General features: G+C 42.9%; 1 protein-coding gene across 1 annotated transcript in view; it reads right to left on the bottom strand.

The window, feature by feature from the left end:
* Positions 1–930: 930 nt before the first annotated feature.
* Positions 931–18,832, bottom strand: part of LARP6 (La ribonucleoprotein domain family, member 6) — a 23,106-nt gene continuing 5,204 nt past the window's right edge. The window contains exons 3-4 of the mRNA XM_008582827.1: positions 5,763–5,973; positions 931–2,371 (exon numbers count right to left, since the gene is read on the bottom strand). Of these exons, the coding sequence (XP_008581049.1) occupies positions 1,304–2,371; positions 5,763–5,973 (1,279 nt within the window). The 3' untranslated portion in view covers positions 931–1,303. The remainder of the gene's footprint in view (positions 2,372–5,762; positions 5,974–18,832) is intronic.

Consider the following 18,832-nt stretch of genomic DNA (forward strand, 5'->3'; position numbering starts at 1 on the left):
AGGTTTTAAAACGTGGAGTACACTCTAATGGTTAAGAGTGCAGGCTCCAGAGCCAGACCTCTAGGTCCAAGCCCAGCTCCACCTATCTAGCTGTGGAAACTTAGACATGTTAGTTACCCATATAAAGTCTCTGGTTTTTCTGGTATAAAAGAGAGATAACACTTGAAGCTTTCTCATGTGGTTGTTGGAAGGATTAAATGAAATAATTTATGGAGAGATCTTAGCATAGTCTCTGGCAACTAATCACTGTTCAATTATTAACAAGTTCTGTTAAATCCCCCCAAAAGCATGTGATAAGCCAACACTGGGATCTAGGCCAGTGTTCTTACTGCTACTCTGAGGCAGCTTCCGATGACAAGGGATGTTAACCAAAGCAAGAAGGGAAAGGAGCTAACATTCATGGAGGGCCAGCTGTTTTCCAGACACTGACATCATGACAGAGCACTTTGCAGGGATACTATGAGGCACAGGGGGCTTAGTAATGTCCACAATGTCACAAAACAGTTAAGTGGGAGACATGAGTCAAACGGACTGACCCGAGTCCCACAACATTTGTCCACACCAGTGGTTCTCACCCTAGCGTGCACAGAATCAAGGGCTTGTTAAAACCCAGATTCCAAGCCCCTCTCCCAAAGTCTCTGCTTGAGTAGACCTGGGTAGGGCCTAAGAATGTACATTTCTGACAAATTCCCAGGTGATGTTAATGCTGCTGGTCCAGGACCATATCTGGAGAACCACTAGTACATACCAAGCTGCCTTTGCTTGGTGAGATTCACTGTGATGAGAGACCTCTCAGGCTGCCAGGGGCCCCAAAGAGGGCCTTGGGGCTGCCCTGGGGTACACAGATGAAGTGCAGCTCTGCTAAGATCCTTAGAGCCTCAAGACACACACCCACAGCCTTGTCAGATGGGCAAGGACTACTGTCAGACCTCGGAGCCAGCACTCCTGGTTGGGTGTTTTATTATTTATTCACATGACAGGTAACATACATTTGGTCTTAGAAGACACCATGCTGTCAGCTTAACTGCTTGCTGTTGCACCATAGAACTCCTCTGAGCTCTCAGGCATCAACAAAATAATGGCCATGCTGGGAGGAATGGGTGTGCTGACCTAGGAGATGGTCTTAAAACCGTGGTATACCAGACAACGTATAGACGTTGCAAATATATAAATTAAGAGGTCTACATGTATACAAAACCTTTCAAAGGGGACTGAAGTCCATTCTATGTCATGCCAAGTATTTGTCAGAACTTTGAAAATAAAAGTGGTTCTCAATGGAGCTGGTATTAAAAATAGAAGGTATTTATACACAGGCCCTGCTCCTCTCGTGTCCACCGTGAAATCCTCGGGTGTTGTCAGGGCCTCTGGGCAACCTCAGCACTCCCACAGGTAACCCATCTGCAGTCTGCATCTTCCGGGACAGCAGGGGACTTGCACCAGGGCTTTTCTCTTGGGACCCCATCTCGGCTTGGCGGCGCCTCCGAACCCAGGGGCTGCCAGAGGGAGTGACGCTGCTGTCAGAGGAATAATCCATGCACTTGCGAAAGATCTCAGGACTGGTGCTAGAGTTCAGCTTGCCTTCCTCAGCTAGTGGGGATTTCCTGGAAACGCCTTTGCGCTGGGCCAGGGGGCTGCTCCAAGGACTTGAGCATGGAGAGGCATTTGGGCTCAGAAAGAGATTCTGGTGGCCAGAAGGGCTGAGCTTGTTGGTGACCGCATGCCGCCGTCCAGCCATAGGGGATGTGGGGTTGCTCTCGGGGTCCGAGGAGCTGTTGGCTGAAGACTCATCACCCGTGTATTGAAGCTCCTCAACTCTCTTGTTTAGGGACTTGTTCAGGTGGATGCTTGCAGTGGGCTCCTCGTCATGGTGCTTGTCTTTGGGAGGTTTCTTTTTGGGAGGCTTCATACCAATCAGGACAGCTTTCATGTTCTCTTTGCCCTGATACTCTGTGACCATGAACTCATGGGCTTTGATGGCTGCTTCCACCTCCTCAAACTCCACAATGGCACATTCTTGGGCCCCCACCTGGCTATACCGGCTGCTGATCCTCCGTATATCAGGGGGCAGCTCTCTCCCGGGTTTGAGGATCCGCACTGACGAGATGACTCCAAAGGTCCCAAAGAGCTTGAGCAGGTGTTCCATCACCTTCTCCTGCACCCTTCCATTCTTCTGGGGGGTGGCCAGGGCCCACAGCTTAGGGGACAGGAAGAGGTCATAGACTAGGAGCATCTTGCTGGGGAGGTTCTCATTGGGGAACAGTGGGACAGGGGTGGTCCTCCTCACCTTCCGGTGATCCTCATTCAACTCAAGGGTCACTGAATACTTCAAAGCATGTGCTGTGGTTCTCCAGTCCCGTGTAAGGTGTTTCACCTGAAGGACACAAAGCAAATATGAAATGGTACCTAATGTCATTGTCTGCCCTTGTGTACTCTATAATATCCCTCCCTCCCTTCCTCATCCCTATAATTCTCGTATCTAGAACCGTACCTGGTATGTGTAGGCACACAAAAACCTAGTGAATGAATAAGTGAATGAACACACTTTCTGTATCTTCAAACAAGGGAAGCTTAGTTTAGAGCAGGGCTGTCCAACAGAACTCTCCATAACGATAAAAATAATTCTATTCCATACAAGGTTAGAGGCTAAGCCTGCAGGCTCTGGAACAAGCCTGTTGTATACACATATCCATGGCCCACCTCCAAATGGCAGTAAGATCTGGACAGTCATCCAACCACTTAGTGTCTCAACTTCCCCATCTATAAAATGGAGATGTTAACAGTGCCTACCTCACCGAGTTGTCATGAGGATTAAATGAATAAATAAATATACATATATTTACATATACACATGCAGACACACACACATATAATTATGTGCTATCATTATTTCTAATATGTGCTATCACTTTGACAGGACTTGGAGATTTTAATATTCAAATACTTCTCTGAAGCTCATCCAACCACTTAGTGTCTCAACTTCCCCATCTATAAAATGGAGATGTTAACAGTGCCTACCTCACCGAGTTGTCATGAGGATTAAACGAATAAATAAATATACATATATTTACATATACACATGCAGACACACACACATATAATTATGTGCTATCATTATTTCAAATATGTGCTATCACTTTGACAGGACTTGGAGATTTTAATATTCAAATACTTCTCTGAAGCTGTATTTCTACATTTCTGCATTTGTACAGAGAAGTTTCCAACAGATTTCATTTTTACTCTAACACCTTCTGAGAATAACATGGACTGTTTCAACTTGGAATTAAATCCAAATTGGGCCTCATGAAGAATGATGAAATAATCCGTCCCTCCTCCTCCCTTGGTGGAAATCGTGTGTACCAACGCTACAGTATATGAAAGCTATATTTATATTATAAAACAGTAATTTTCTAGAGGCCCACTTCTGGTGGAGGGAATGCCAGGGAGAATGAGTCATCCCAAAGATACGGTGGAGGTGGGTGTGGTGGGGAACCTGAGCCAGAATGGTGAGATCACCCTGAGTCCTCGGAGGCCAGGACAATGCAGCTGCTCTGCAAAGAAACCGGGAACTCTAGGAGCCCCCCGTACCTAAAACAGAAACTTCATCTAACTCAAGAAGTGAAGGCTCACTAACTGGGTGGGATGGGGAAACCTTGACAGGGCGATTAGTCAGACAGGCTCCTGGAAAGAGAGCACTGACCACTCTAGCCTGTGGCCTCTGGGTGAAATGGCCCAGACTTAGGCTCAGGGTGCAGGCATCACAAATCAGCTACACACAGAATCAAGGGGCTGATTACCATGACACAGGTCATAGGCACAGAGAAGCAGGCCCAGGAAAAGGGTCAGATTTCAGATGAACAGAGTCAATAATTAGGATTAGGAATCCAGAAAGGGTGAAGATGCTGACTGCAGGTCAGTGAAAGGTGTGGGAAAGCCAGGCAGTGGCTCTCTGGGGGTGACACATGGCAGAGCCCTCTCCAGAAACAGGAGAGGAGAAGAAACCACCTCATAAGCCTGAAGGCTGAGCAAGGAGTAAGTACCCGGGCAAAGGCGAGGGATAGAGAAGTGTGTGGAAGACCACATCCCACCAAGAGAGAAGCAGACTCTGGCAAGGACTGGACATCCCTCCAGAGCCACTGGCAAGCCACTGGGAGATCTCGGGTACAGTCTGAGCACCCAAGGCCTGTGTCTGTGACTCCTTATAAGGAGTGTCCAGGCACCACCTTAGAAAAGGAACAACGGAGCTTCAGTTCCTGTGCAATTACTAGAGAAACTCTGTGAGACTTTCAGAAACTTTGTAATTTCCCTATGTTTGTTACCTTTGTCATATATTTCCTATTGTGATTAGTAAAAAAAACTCTTTAGAATGAAAAGAATCTTTGCTCTGATTTTAGAGGTGTTAGGCAGTCTGTCTCTACTCTCCAGCTGGGTTTCAACAGAGAAGAACACTCTTAAATAGATCCATCAGTGGCAGCTTAGAAAGGAAAGAAAAACAGTCTGACTCTTGGGGCCCCTGGGAAGGAAGAAAGAAACGTGCAGGATGATTCCACTGGCTGCTTCGTTTTGGGATCATCCACACACACTTTTCATGTGAGGGCTTGCTCACTGTTCTCTGCGCATAAAATACTCCTTCTCTTCTCTTGTACCATGAAAACTCCTCCTCATCCTCCAAGATCCTATTTCAATGTCACCACCTCTGGGAAGACTCCTCACTTCTCCAGGCAGAGTTAGTGGCTCCGATCAACTCTCTGTCAACAGCACTTGGTTTTCTCTTTGGCGGTACTGTCTATGGTCAGATTGTAATCTTTCACTGGTCTCTCTCCTTATTGGGCCGTGAGCTTTGCAAAGATGGGGGTAAACCACATTCATTAATTGTACACCCTGCACCTAACACAGCACTCAGCAGATAAAATGAATATGTCTGATGAATGAACAAAGAGTGAGAAAAGAGGGCAGAGTACAGCAGTTGGCGAGGCAGAGAAGTCCTCCAAGGAGAAAAGCTCTCCTCCACTGCTCTCTGACAAAGTACACAAGCAGCTGGGCCAGGGCCCACTCGTTACACATCTCATTATGCAACAGGCCGTGTGGTGCTTTTCCATTCTAGTAAATGCACGTCCCCCATGGGAGACGCAGAGTTCTTAGTCCAGCTGCACTGTCAACTCTCAGAGAAGCAGGGAGTTCACAGCCCAAACGCTGGATCTATACACAGCAGCGACAAGCGGTCTGCTGCCCAGACAGCAGCACATATTAGACATCCCGTAATCCCTGTTGTACAGGTGAGGATGTTGGCATCACACACAGCAGGGCATGCTGGAGTTCTGTAGGAGGCTCATCTCCCAGAGTGCCGGGTGCTCACTTCTTTCCCTATTTACTCAACTTAACACATGAAAAGCTTGCATTTCATTTAATTCTGGGCCTCACAGGTGTCTCTCAAGGCATTTGAGCCCCCCATCCTGGCACAGAATCCTCCTAACCACCCACCTGCCTAGCAAGAGTGCCTGAACTTGGCCAAGAACAAACAATATTGTTTCATAAGTGCCACCAGCTAAAATTTGTCCCAATGCCCAGGACCCTTTAAATAGCATGAGAGTGTATTCTTAATAATGACCTAAATCCTTTCTCTTGATCATTTTTCTTTTCAGGCCCCAGAAGATATAAAAAATTGCTAGCCATCAGGTTTTAAGGAAGTAAAAAAAAAATGTTTAGAACCACAACCCAAAACACTCTCGAAATCCTTGAAGCAGCTTCTGAGAACCAAGCCTTACCTTTTTGAAGGACGTGAGTAGCTTGACGCTCACATACCCCAGCTTGTTCCTCCTTACATGCTTTAGCAGGAAGGCATCCTTCTCCAGGTTTTCATCAGAAAAGTAGAATTCGATCTGATCCACCAGTTTCTTGATTAACTCTTCGTCCGGAGGCTTCCACTCCTGTTCCAGGTCCTCACGCTCATTCTCGCCCCCACTTGTGGTGGCACCACTAAGACCAGAAGGAGACATCAGCTGGTACAGGTTGAACTGTGACCCCCCCAATTCATATATCGAAGTCCTAACCCCCAGTACCTCAGAATGTGACCTTATTCAGAAATAGGGTCATTGCAGATGTAATTAGCTAAGATGAGGTCATACTGGAGTAGGGTAGACCCCTAATCCAATACCACAGGGGTCCTTATAAAAAGGGGGGATTTGGATACAGACATGCACACAGGGAAAATGCCACATAAAGATGAAGGTGGAGACTGGGGTGATGCAGCGGAACCCAGGGAACACCAAAGACTACCACCAGAAGCTAGGGGAAAAGCCCAGCACAGATGCTCCCCAGCACCTTGAGGGGGAGCATAGGTGTGCTGACACCTGGATTTCAGACTTCAGGCCTCCAGAACCAAGGGACAATACATTTCTGTTGTTCTTAGCCACCCAGGCTGTGGTACTGTGTTTCAGCAGCCCTAGGAAACTGGATGGTGGGTCACACCTAAACTGGACTCCTCAGAGGTAGTGATCACATGGCCACAAATATTTTGTCCCCAACCAGCTTAAGAAATCAAGCTTTTCTTTTTAACAACTATAGAGGATCATTAAAATAATAACTTCCTCTACCTGCATTTACATGGTGCTCCGCCATTGGCAAAACGCTTCTCCCATATGCTGTCTTACTCCTTCCCTCCCCTTTCCACCCCCACCACATGGCCACAAATATTTTGTCCCCAACCAGCTTAAGAAATCAAGCTTTTCTTTTTAACAACTATAGAGGATAATTAAAATAATAACTTCCTCTACCTGCATTTACATGGTGCTCTGCCATTGGCAAAACGCTTCTCCCATATGCTGTCTTACTCCTTCCCTCCCCTTTCCACCCCCAAATCTGATTTCTAGAAGGCAGTATAGCAGAGTAACTTGATCTTTTAACAAGATCCTCAATACTGGTTAAAAACAAAAGCCTGGGGCCGGCCCGGTGGCGCACTGCTACAGTGCACCACTTGGGAAGTGCGGCGGCGCTTCCGCCGAGGGTTCGGATCCCACATACAGACCGGCCGCTCACTGGCTGAGCGAGGTGCGGGAGCAACACCGAGGGTTGCGATCCCGTAGCCGGTCCCGGTCCGGTACGGGCGCGACACTGAGGGTTGCGATCCATTGCCGGTCACGAAAAAAGACAAAAAGGAAAAAAAATCCCGTAGCCGGTCCCGGTCCGGTACGGGCGCGACACTGAGGGTTGCGATCCATTGCCGGTCACGAAAAAAGACAAAAAGGAAAAAAAATCCCGTAGCCGGTCCCGGTCCGGTACGGGCGCGACACTGAGGGTTGCGATCCATTGCCGGTCACGAAAAAAGACAAAAAGGAAAAAAAAAAAAAAGCCTGATTTCTCAGCTGGCGGGGGACAAAATCTATCCCTTATGGCTATCTGAGGAATCTGGTGCAGGTGTGACCCAGCACAGTTTCCTAGGGCTGCCTCTCTAAGAGTCCTGGCTCTAGAGTCAGACTGCCTGGGTTCAAACATGGTACCTCCATTAATTAGCTGAGTGAATTTAGGCAAGGAACTGCACTGGACCACACTTCAGTTCCATTACCTCTAAATTGGGAATCATGGCAATCCCTATTTGATAGGCTCGTAATGAGGATTAAATTAATCAGTACATAGAAACATCTAGAAGAGTACCTGGCATACCCTTAGAGTTTAGTTAGTGACAAATAAATTCCTTTGCTCATTCCTAAGAGGCAGATCTAGGATTTAAATTTGAATCCTCTGTCTCCAAAGCCAGCAGACATAATACCTTCCACGTTTTGTTGGGACCGAGCCATGAAATCTGGAAACATAATCCCATTACTGAGGCCCTTCTAAATGAGGCCCCCACCTGGATAGACTTCCTCCCCTCCCTCTCCCTGAAAATATTAGGACATATGAGAACAAGCCAAAGCAATCCTGGGTAAAGTTTCTTTAGGAAGACTAATCGTTCATAAGGGGATTATAAAAATTTCAAAACCAAAAATATTTAGGGAATTTGTGATTACTACATCATAGTTGATGCCATTATTAGAAGTTAGCAAAGGTGAGTTTTCTTTGCATATTTAACTGCCAAATTAAATTATGTACTATACAGGTTGAGTATCCCTTATCTGAAATGCTTGGGACCAGAAGTGTTTCGGATTTCAGATTTTTTTGGATTTTGGAATATTTGCAGAATACACAGGGGTTAAGCATCTCTAATCCAAAAATGTGAAATCTGAAATACCCTAATGAGCATTTCCTTTGAGTGTCATTTTGGTACTCAAAAAGTTTTAGATTTGGGAGCATTTTGGATTTCAGATTTTTGGGTTAGGGAAGCTCAACCTGTGTACATATTATATATTATTTAATAAAAGTGATTGGTTACAAATTGCTTCCAGGAAAATAAATAATAGTTGCTTTCCTACCTGGTAGCTTGATGTCTAATAACATGACCATCAGACCCAGAGTCTCCATCAACATGATCTGAGCAGAGAGAGTATCTCCTGGGGTGGTTGCACACATCTAACCCTCCCCCCCAACCCTCACTCAAAGCATTCAGTGTGCTGCTAGTGTGCTGGGAGAACTTGCCTTGTTCCCCAAAGGGCTCAGAAAATTCACAGTAGCATTATACACAATAGCCAAAAGAGGAAAGCAACACAAGTGTCCACAAATAAGTGAATGGATCAACAAAACGTGGTATGTACATGCAATAGAACATTACTCAGCCTTTAAAAGGTAGGAAATTCTGACACATGCTACAACATGGATGAACCTTGAGGACATTATGCTAAGTTAAATAAGCCAGTCAAAGGATAAATATTGTACGATTCCACTTAAATGAGATATTCAGAGTAATCAGATTCATAGAAACAGGAAGTAGAATGTTGGTTGCCAAGGGCTGGGGAAGGTGGAATGGGGAGTTAGTGTTTAATGGATGCACAGTTTCAGATGCAAAAGTTCTGGAGATGGATGATGGGGATGGCTGCAAAAAAATGGGAATGTACTTAATGACATGGAAATGTGAAAAAGCAACTGGTTAAAAATGATTAAATTTTATGTTTTGTGTATTTCACTACAATTAAAACTTTTTTTAAAAAGGAGGCTGTCACACAAAAAAGCATGCATATTATGTTTTCTTTATAAAAGAGCAAATAACATTTCCCTTGGTTCAGGATTAAGCTATTAAATAAAATAATTAACCAATTTTAAAAAGAAGGGCTTGGAAAGTAAAAGCAACCTATTACTGTGACAGTTTAAAGCTGGAGAAGGCACATACATGTCCTTCAATAAAATTTTCACTGGTTCTCAACCTCAAAAAAGAGAAGGCAATAGTGGAATACTCAAAATGAGGGGAAATTGAACATCCTGGCAGGAGAGAAAAAGCTAAATAAATCTCACAATTTTTTAAATTCAGAAATTATAATTAGTATAAAATACAGTCATCGGTTGATTTAAAAAATGAAGAGTTTTTAGTTATTTGCTTGCAGGCAGCCTGGAAATGGTTTTTTAAAATACCTTATCAACGTCTCAAGGCAAACGTGTAGTAAAGAAAAAAATTAGGTTGGAAGACTAATTTTAAGAGTATGTATTTTAAAAAGTCTTTCAAAAATATGATAAAAGATTGCTGTAGTAGCCATCAGGCTGACTCACCCAACATCGAGTAGCAAACTCTTTCTCAATAGACTTCCTTTACTATAGAGGCTATAAAAACTAAATACTTCCCCAGCCCCTCTCGCAGGTAGCAGCCATTCGTCAGGTTATGGCCATTAACACACAGGTGAAAATCTCTTGGCCCCACCTCTTACCCTTTTCTCTGCTTTGAGTGTGGATGTGTTGTTTGGATCTTCAGCAGCCATTTTACCACCAGAGGAAAAGGCCACAAGAATTAGCTTTGCCTGATTTACTGACATTATTGGCCCTGACATTACCAAGTTGCTGAACAAGCTCCTATAACTACCTACCTGCAGATTTCTAATTATTACATGAGAAGATCAAATCCTATTTGTTTATTTATTAGTTGGATTTTCTTTTACTTACAGTCAAATACAATAGTAACTAGGATAGCAACACTACCCTGAGAAAAGAGGTCCTCAAAACACAAAGGGAACATGTCAGTGGGACAATCAATAGAATGAAAAAGGAGATGCAAGATGGACAGAATGAATTTTCACTTTATTAGAGAAAGTTTAGACTCTAAATAGCAGTTAAAACAGATAGACTGAACATACCAGATAACGCACAGGGAAACACTTAGGGAATTCTGAGCCCACTGACACAGACGTCAATAAATAGCAGGAGATGAGGTGGAATGTGGGATAATGATGAGTGAAGAATGTGGACTCAAGGGTACTGGCAAAATGGTCTAACTTACAACACATGGCTAGTATATCAGAGGTGACTGGACTACCCAAGGGACCCACAAACCAGTAAGTCCTACTCCCAAATTAGAGCAGTTGATGCTCTTCTGAAAGATAAACTCATGAACAAACCATAATGGAAGGAAGGCAGTGCAATTTCTCAATCTCCCCAGTGCCTATTCCAGAGCCTCCCATTCTTCCCAAGGTCTGCCATGACCGCTTTACTCCCTGCAGATGATTCTATCTCAGAATGGTTCATCCGGTGAGGCTTGTCTAGACCTCCCTTATGCAACACCTGCTTCCCCCTACCCCAGGTTGTTCAATGTCTGGACATCCACCAAAGAACATGTTTGCCATAGCCAGGTCCTTCTTCCCCGTCTTGGACCTCTTGCCCCCACTGCAGGATCTGACACTGTTCACCACCTTCTTCTTGATGCTCTTCCCCTTAGCTTATGTGACTTGCTCTTTTTCTGATTCTTCTTCCATTTGACTGCCCTTTCATCTCTTCTTTCTCCTCCCATTTCTAAATATAGGTATTCCGCAACAGCCTGTCTTTGACTCTTTACCCCTTGGCAACCTCTACACTTCAGCCCCTGTAGACTTATCCGACTGAAATCTTCCTCTCCCCCTACCCACACCTTTCTCTCCCTCCTGAACTCTAGTTGTCAATTCCTAACTGCCTGCCAGACATTTCCACTAGGATAATCTGATATTGTGTCAAAGTCAGTACTTTACAATCGAACTTACAATGTTGCAGAACTTGACCTCAGGTAGGACTGAAGCCTGGGCCTACCAAGAGGCATTCTATTTGGCAAGCTGACCTGCCTTTCACACAGTCTCACAGTAGACAATCCATAATGTATTGGTGCTGACTCTGCAGCAGTTATTTGCACCCAGTGAACAGACAGGCAGGTAGTCAGAGTTCAGAACAGGTGGACGGTACTGCAGAGGTGATATGAAACCCTTAAGAGGTGAGCCTCTTGCACTTGGAGGACTCTTCCCTTTGCACGGGTGCTGTTAGCAGTACCTGTGCACAACCAAAGGGGAATCTTAGGGGAGCTGAAAAGCCTATATTATATCTGAGAGAATGCTGGATTGTTTCCTGGTTTGTGCAATAGCCTTTGAAAAGATCCTGTATCCTTTATGGACATTAAAAAGTTGATATGCTTTCAATAGGAATATTGTCAACTTTGTGTCAATTACAACCATCCTGTGATAACCATATATCTTCCCTCTCAATCCGCCCCAACAACTACTTTCCCTATTCACTCTTTTATGCACTTACGCTCAAAACCTAAGATGTCTTTAGCCCTCTCTTTTGCCCCGACACCTAGTCAGTTACCAAGTGCTGATGTTATTATGCAGTGTCTCCCATCTATCTGTTCTCTTTTTTCCATCCCAATCATTCTCATTAATTCTCCCTTCGATGCTATTAATAGATCAAAAATGATTCTAAAAAATTAAAGTAATATATGTGGCAAAAACTAAAATAAAATAGAGAACTTATAAAGAAAGCAACAATTCCCCTCCACCTGTCCTCTCTAGAGGCAACCTCTATTCAATCACTTCCTTCTTAAGAGAGTTGTCCAGTAGCTCTACAGAATATGCTCGTAGCTGTTTCTCCCAATTTTAGACATTCTCTATTCATGTTTTATTATATAAAATGAGGATACATATAACATGAGGTCACTTAAGCCCCAAAGCCCCTTCTTCCAATTTTAAAATTTTATATTAGTTTTGGTTTAGCCTTTTATTTGTGTTTTTAAATAATAACCTAAAGTGGTTTTTTCTTCCACCAACATTAATCAATACTTTTCAATTCCTCATACATATAATGTGCATATTATTGTCCTACTTTCTCCTCCACCTCTCTTATTTCCAACCTTCCAAATTCCATCAGATGTACTTTTATTTCGTATTTCCATGGCTCATAGTATTTCACTCTATTCTGTAACTAATATTCCATGTTTTGTCTATAGATAGATACTGAAAGTTGAGGGTCAGTCAGTTATGTTTTATTATTATGACTGTGAACATTGTTCCCTGCAGGGTGAAGTCATTCACTAAGATTATATTTCCTTTCTTAAAGTCCTGTTAGTTGACTGACCACCTGGACTGAACCTCTTTGTTTATCTTTTCTCTCATATATTTTTGCCTTTGTCTCTAATTTACATGCTAACCTTGACATTATCTTCCAACCTTTCTTAGTGAATTTTTACATTTCATCAGTTATTTATTTAGTTCCTAAGAACTCTTCTTGGTCCGCAGATCATTCCTTTTTAAGAGCACCCTGTTCTCGTTTTGTGAATGCAGTATCTAAATTCTCTCTCAGGGTACTAATTGGAGTACATTTTTTTTAGTCTCTTTTGTTTTCAACATTATCACCTCTGTATCCTCTGGGGTCAGTTTTTCCATTTAACTTTCATGCCATTAATTTTCTTCATGTGGCTAATAAACAATTAATATTTTTCTTTATTTAAAAAAATTTTAATAAACTTATTTTAGAATAGTTTTAGAGACATAGTACAGAGTTCCCATATACCCCATACCAGGCTAGCTGTATTATTAACATCTTGCACTAGTATGGTACATTTGTTATAATTAGAGAACTAATAATTATACATTATTACTAGCTAAAGTCTATACTTCATTCAGATTTCCTTAGTTTTTACCTAATGTCCCTTCTGCTATTCCAGAAGAACTGTGGTATCCATCCAGGACACCACATTACATTCAGTTGTCATATCTCCTTAAGGCTCTTCTTGGCTGTGACAGTTTCTCCGACATTCCTTGTTTTGATGACTTGACAGTGTTGAGAAGTACTGGTTAGGTATTTTGTAGTATATCCCTCAACTGGGATTTGTCTCATGTTTCTGTCATGATAAGATTGGGGTTATGGATTTTTGAGAGACAGACCACAGAGGTAAATTTCCATTCTCAGCACATCTTATCAGGGTACATACTATCAATATGACTTGTCACTGTGGATGTGAACCTTGATCACCTGGCTGAGTTGACACTTGTCAGATTTCTCCACTATAAAATTACTCCTTTTTCTCCCACCTTTGGAAGAAAGTCACTACACACAGCCCACACTTAGGGAGTGGGGAGTTAAGCTCCACCACTATTCATTTTGATGAATGAAGGTCCAGGTTGCTTGTTCTCGGTGGGCTGTGTGGGTTCCCTCTGCAGTTGTGTACTCCTATTGGTTTTCTTCCTAGTTGGCTCTATATACACGGGTGGGACAGGCCTCATTTTCAGATGAACAGGCAAGGAATTATTAAGTTTGGGCCTTATATCAAATGGAGGAGGCGTAACTCTGCAGGTACCAGCTCTACCTTACATCTCTAGATCTCCATAGTGAGTTAATTCAATTCCTTTAGAAAATAATCTCGTTCCTTTTTTTTCCCCCTTGAAAGTATATGACATGTTGCCTGTTACTTTTCACTGGCAGGCAGAGAGGCTGGGAAATTGTTCTAAAGGAAGAATTTAAATTACCTCTCAGATATTTGCATCCTTTTTTGCTTTTGCATCCTTCGCATATTTTCCAACCAGAGTCTCCCTAGGGTTCTGTCTTCCCACCTCTTGCCACTCCCCATGTTGTATTTTGGGCTGCTGTCTCCTCCATTCTGTGCCATATTACATGTTTTGAAGAACAGTTATAGTTCGTCACAGCTTTACTTTAATAATAATAATAAGAGGTTTTCTATTTCCAATAAATAAAATCCAAAGTTCTTAGCTCCTTATTCCGATTCATTGAGAATATGGCTGTAACCAGCTTCCAAACTTATTTCCATCTATTTCCTTCCTGATCCTTTGCTCCAGGCAAGCAGAAAGATTTATACTTCTCTGTAAGTGTCACGAGCTTTGGGGACTCTATGCCTTGTATGCTGTTCCTGTCTCTTTAAATGCCTTGCCCCTCTCTCTTAGATCCAAATCCTAGCTACACATCAAGGTCCATCTCAGATGCAGCTCTCTCAGGAAGGTAATCATTTCTAAGACTCCTAAATACTTGTCTATGTGTCTTATTATCACCCTGAACCCTAAGTTGAGGGTTGAATTCATATTGGTTTCTTTCATTCTAGTACCATTCCAGAGCCTTACACTTAGTAAAAATTTAAAAAGTATCATCAGTATAATGCAAACAGTTTCTGTAAGGGCAAATCACACCTAGCAGGATCCTTTGAGGGAAGAAGTATGGTTATTGGTGAATATGTTCTTAATAGTTTTTCAAGAAGACTTAGTTTTATACTTAAGGGCTTTTTTTTTTTTTTAAATAAAACATTGTAAATTGGGAGTGGTGATGAGGTCTTCTGTTATTGCCATAAACCTTCTAGAAATGGAAACAAAGGGTAGAAGTAAGGGGGTTCATGTCAAAACAGATAATTGGGTTCCACGACTCAGTGTTGAAATTTTATCATATTTGTAAATGATCTGGAGAAACGAAAATGATTTGCAGCATACACCTCCAAGGCTGCTTTCTCAAAAAAATCTCAAGCTAATCTACACATGTTGATTGAATGGTTAACCGAAAGGAAAATGTCCAAACTAAAACGATGGAGAAAAGAGATCCTCACTATGACTTTCAACCCAGGAAGGATTTTCTGGACTCATCATCTATCCTTGCAGATGGTCTAAGAAGGTATTTTGACCACCAAGACCAGGAAAACGGTGGAGAGCAATAAGGAGGGTACGGAACACAAAGGAGAAACATCATTTATGAAAAACACACGAGGGTACAGTCTCATCTGCGTGAATTTTCCCTTGACTGACTTCCAGACTAAGATAATGAATCTGAAATGGTTCAAAAACGGCAACCAAATTGGTAATGCAATAAAATATGAGGGCAAATTCAAAAGATAAAGGTTCTTAACTGAGACAGGTTGAAACACACAATTATGTTCTCAGCTTTGGAAAAGGCGTCACGGAAACAACCATATTTTGGATACCACTAGCAGAGGCTACATCGTATGTTTCGGTGGCCCATGGGTTCCTATATATTAATTACAGAGATTATGACTTTCCTTTCTGACCCTGTGTTCTGCCATGCTTTTCTGGCATATTCCCTAAAACCTGGGAAAGAGGTACAACTAGTTGATGTGTCTGCAGGTCTAAATAATGGTTTGTTGAGTGGAGTAGAGATAATGTTTGTAAAGCACTTAGTTCCAAATCAGGCACAAAATTGGCATTAATAAATAGGTAATTTCATTATCATCATTCAGAGCAGGGAAAAGAGAGGCTGTACAATGTCCCTGAAAGAAACCTAGATGATTGTGTTTTTAAAATGGAAAGCAGTGTTTTTTATTACTCATATTAATATTTAGTATTGTAATTTTGAATCATTTTTACACATTGCAAGAAAAGCAAATAAGTAATGTTATTGAGAATCAAGATTTTCATTGTAAAAAATAAAAGAATTAAACAGCAAAAACCCTGTAATGTTAAATTTGAATTGGAATTATCAATACAAATTTATTTTTAAAAACATATTTCTTAGCTCCATCCATTGAAAGGCTCTAAAAGTAATGATGCCCCAGAAATTAGCACTCAATTCCAAGTTTGGGTTTCTAAGTACTTTCTCAAAAAAATGGAAATGGCTAGATTCCATGACTGGAGTAGGAAGAGTACGAATTAAGCCTGGAATACCTAGTACCAGGAAGCAAGGGCGTGCTCAGAGATTAATGGGCATGTTCCACAAGCATGCACTGAAGCCAGCTTGAAGAGGCTCCCTAGCTACACTACAAACATTTTGAGCACCAAAAATAATGATGGTAACTAATTATCAAAAGTGAATAAATAGGGCCGGCCTGGTGGCGCACTGGAGAGTGCGCCGCTTGGGAGCGCGGCGGAGCTCCCACCGAGGGTTCGGATCCCATGTGGAGACAGGTTCCCGCTCACTGGCTGAGCGCGGTGCGGGCGCAACACCGAGGGTTGCGATCCCATTGCCGGTCTCCGGTATGGGTGTGACACCGAGGGTTGCGATCCCGTTACCGGTCAGTAAAAAAAAACAAAAAGGAAAAAAAAAAAAGTGAATAAATAAAAACCTATGAATCAGAGAAAAAGAGAAAGAGACAGTGCGAGCTTGAGGGAGGGTCCTCATTTAAATTATTTGGTGTGGGCCGGCCCGGTGGTGCACTGCTACAGTGCGCCGCTTGGGAGTGCGGCGGCGATCCCGCCGAGGGTTCGGATCCCACATACAGACCGGCCGCTCACTGGCTGAGCGAGGTGCAGGCGCAACACCAAGGGTTGCGATCCTGTTGCCGGTCCCGGTCCTGTACGGACGCGACACTGAGGGTTGCAATCCGTTGCCGGTCATGAAAAAAGACAAAAAGGAAGGAAAAAAAAAAAAAAGTATCTAAAAAGGAAAATAAATAAATAAATAAATAATTTGGTGTGACTATTAATACCAATTGTGCTCTCTGAAAATTGGTAATTAAGGGGGAATAATTAAGCATTTCCTCTTGCCTCTTTAGGAGGAACTCTTGTTCAATCCAGATAAGATGAGGAAAATCTCTTTTTTACAGAAAAAATGCCAGCTAATGTACAAAGAATGAGAAAGGTAGAAAATCACCAATTTGCCAATCCTCCAGTAAAGCAACTGACCTAGGTGAGGATCATCAGTGAATGCTAAAACCATTGGGTGAAAGGTCATTGGTGAAAGAATATTCACAAGAAGATTGGATAACCTAGAAGAAATGGATAAATTCTGAGAAGCACGCAACCCACCAAGACTGAATTATGAAGAAACAGAAAATCTGAACAGAACAGTAATGAGTAAGGAGATCAAATCAGTACTCAAAAAATCTCCCATCAATGACCCCAGGACCTGATGGTTTCACTTTTGAATTCTACCAAACATTTAGAGAGGAACTAATTAATACCAATCCTTCTCAAACTCTTCTGAAAAAGCAAAGAGGAGAGAATACTTCCAAACTCATTTTACAAGACCAGCACTAGCCTAATATCAAAGGCAAATAAGGAAACTAAAAGAAAATTACAGGCCAGTATCTCTGATGAACATAGATGCAAGAATCCTCAGCAAAACACTAGCTAACTGAATTCAACAGCACATTAAAAGGATCATACACCATGATCAAGTGGGATTTATCCCACGGATACAGGGATGTCTCAACATATGCAAATCAATAAATATGATATATCAATTAACAGAATGAAGGACAAGAAGCCCACAATTTACTTGTTAATTGTGAAGCGAAAGACATACTTCTGCAATGGAGAAATCTTCCTCACCAAGTGGTCAAATTTAGCATCACTGATGGTGACGCCTCCTGAGGAGATACGACATAGAGAGTTCAAGGCAAGACCCATAAGAGTTCTTGCCAATGTTTAATTTGCATCAAATCAAGCCCTTAGCCCTAACTTCCAGTCTAGAGGAATCACATAAAGGAGCAAGTTAAAGGAGACCATGAGAATATAATAAGACCAATCCAAAATGTGAGACATTCAACATGACAGACGTCCACCCTCTTAAATCCAAAATAGTAAAGCATTAGGGGGAAAAAAAGGTGGAAACGTTCCGGGTTAAAAGATTCTAAAGAGGGCCGAGCCTGTGGCGCACTCGGGAGAGTGCGGTGCTGGGAGCGCAGCAGTGCTCCCGCCGCGGGTTCGGATCCTATATAGGGATGACTGGTGCACTCACTGGCTGAGCGTGGTGTGGCCGGTCTCAAAAAGGACAAAAAAAAAAAGCATAGCTGCTTTCCCTTCCTGTGTGAAGAGCCTGGGCACGGGGCAGAACGCTGGGGGCAAACAGGGCTCAGGCCCGGGGAAGGAGGAGGAATCTAAGAAGGAACAGAGGAGGCGGGGAGGGAGACCGGGAAAGGCAACAGGGCCATGAAGGGAAAACAGGCCATTTCAGGAAGGAGGGTGTCCCAGAGCAGAAACCAAACGGCCATAAAGAGAAAGGAGCAAAGCAGGAAAACTCACGACTGTGTGTGCATAGTTTTACCTAAAAGGCTTTTTGCTCAACCTCTGCTTCTGGATGCAGTGTTTGCAAACCAATTCTCTCCAAGTCTGCATTCTTAGCAGGACATGCACAGTCATCCTGACCTCCCTGGATGAGTCAGTGGCCTTATCTTCAGTAGCCAAATATTCATGAAGGGACTTTTTGGTTTTGTTTTTCTGCATGGTGAGTCACTGCTGCAGAGCAAGCCCACAGGTGTGACTCATGGCAGAGCCAAAAAGACTCAAGGCTTCTCCCCTAGGGGACCAAGATGCCATTTACACACACGCATAACGTGTGTGTGCAGTCAAACATGCATAACACACATACGTGCACATATAACACACAAATGCCCACACTGCATACATACGCATGGCACGCACAATGCACAATGCACATAACAAGTACATGTAATAATGCACATGACAAACAGTGCACACGATACACACACCACACACAAATGCACACAGACACCACATGAATGCACAACGGTGCACACAACACATACATAGCACACAAATGCACACAGACACCACAT

The sequence above is a fragment of the Galeopterus variegatus genome, unplaced genomic scaffold (assembly GCF_000696425.1).
Source record: "Galeopterus variegatus unplaced genomic scaffold, G_variegatus-3.0.2 Scaffold2731, whole genome shotgun sequence".
NCBI lineage: Eukaryota > Metazoa > Chordata > Mammalia > Dermoptera > Cynocephalidae > Galeopterus > Galeopterus variegatus.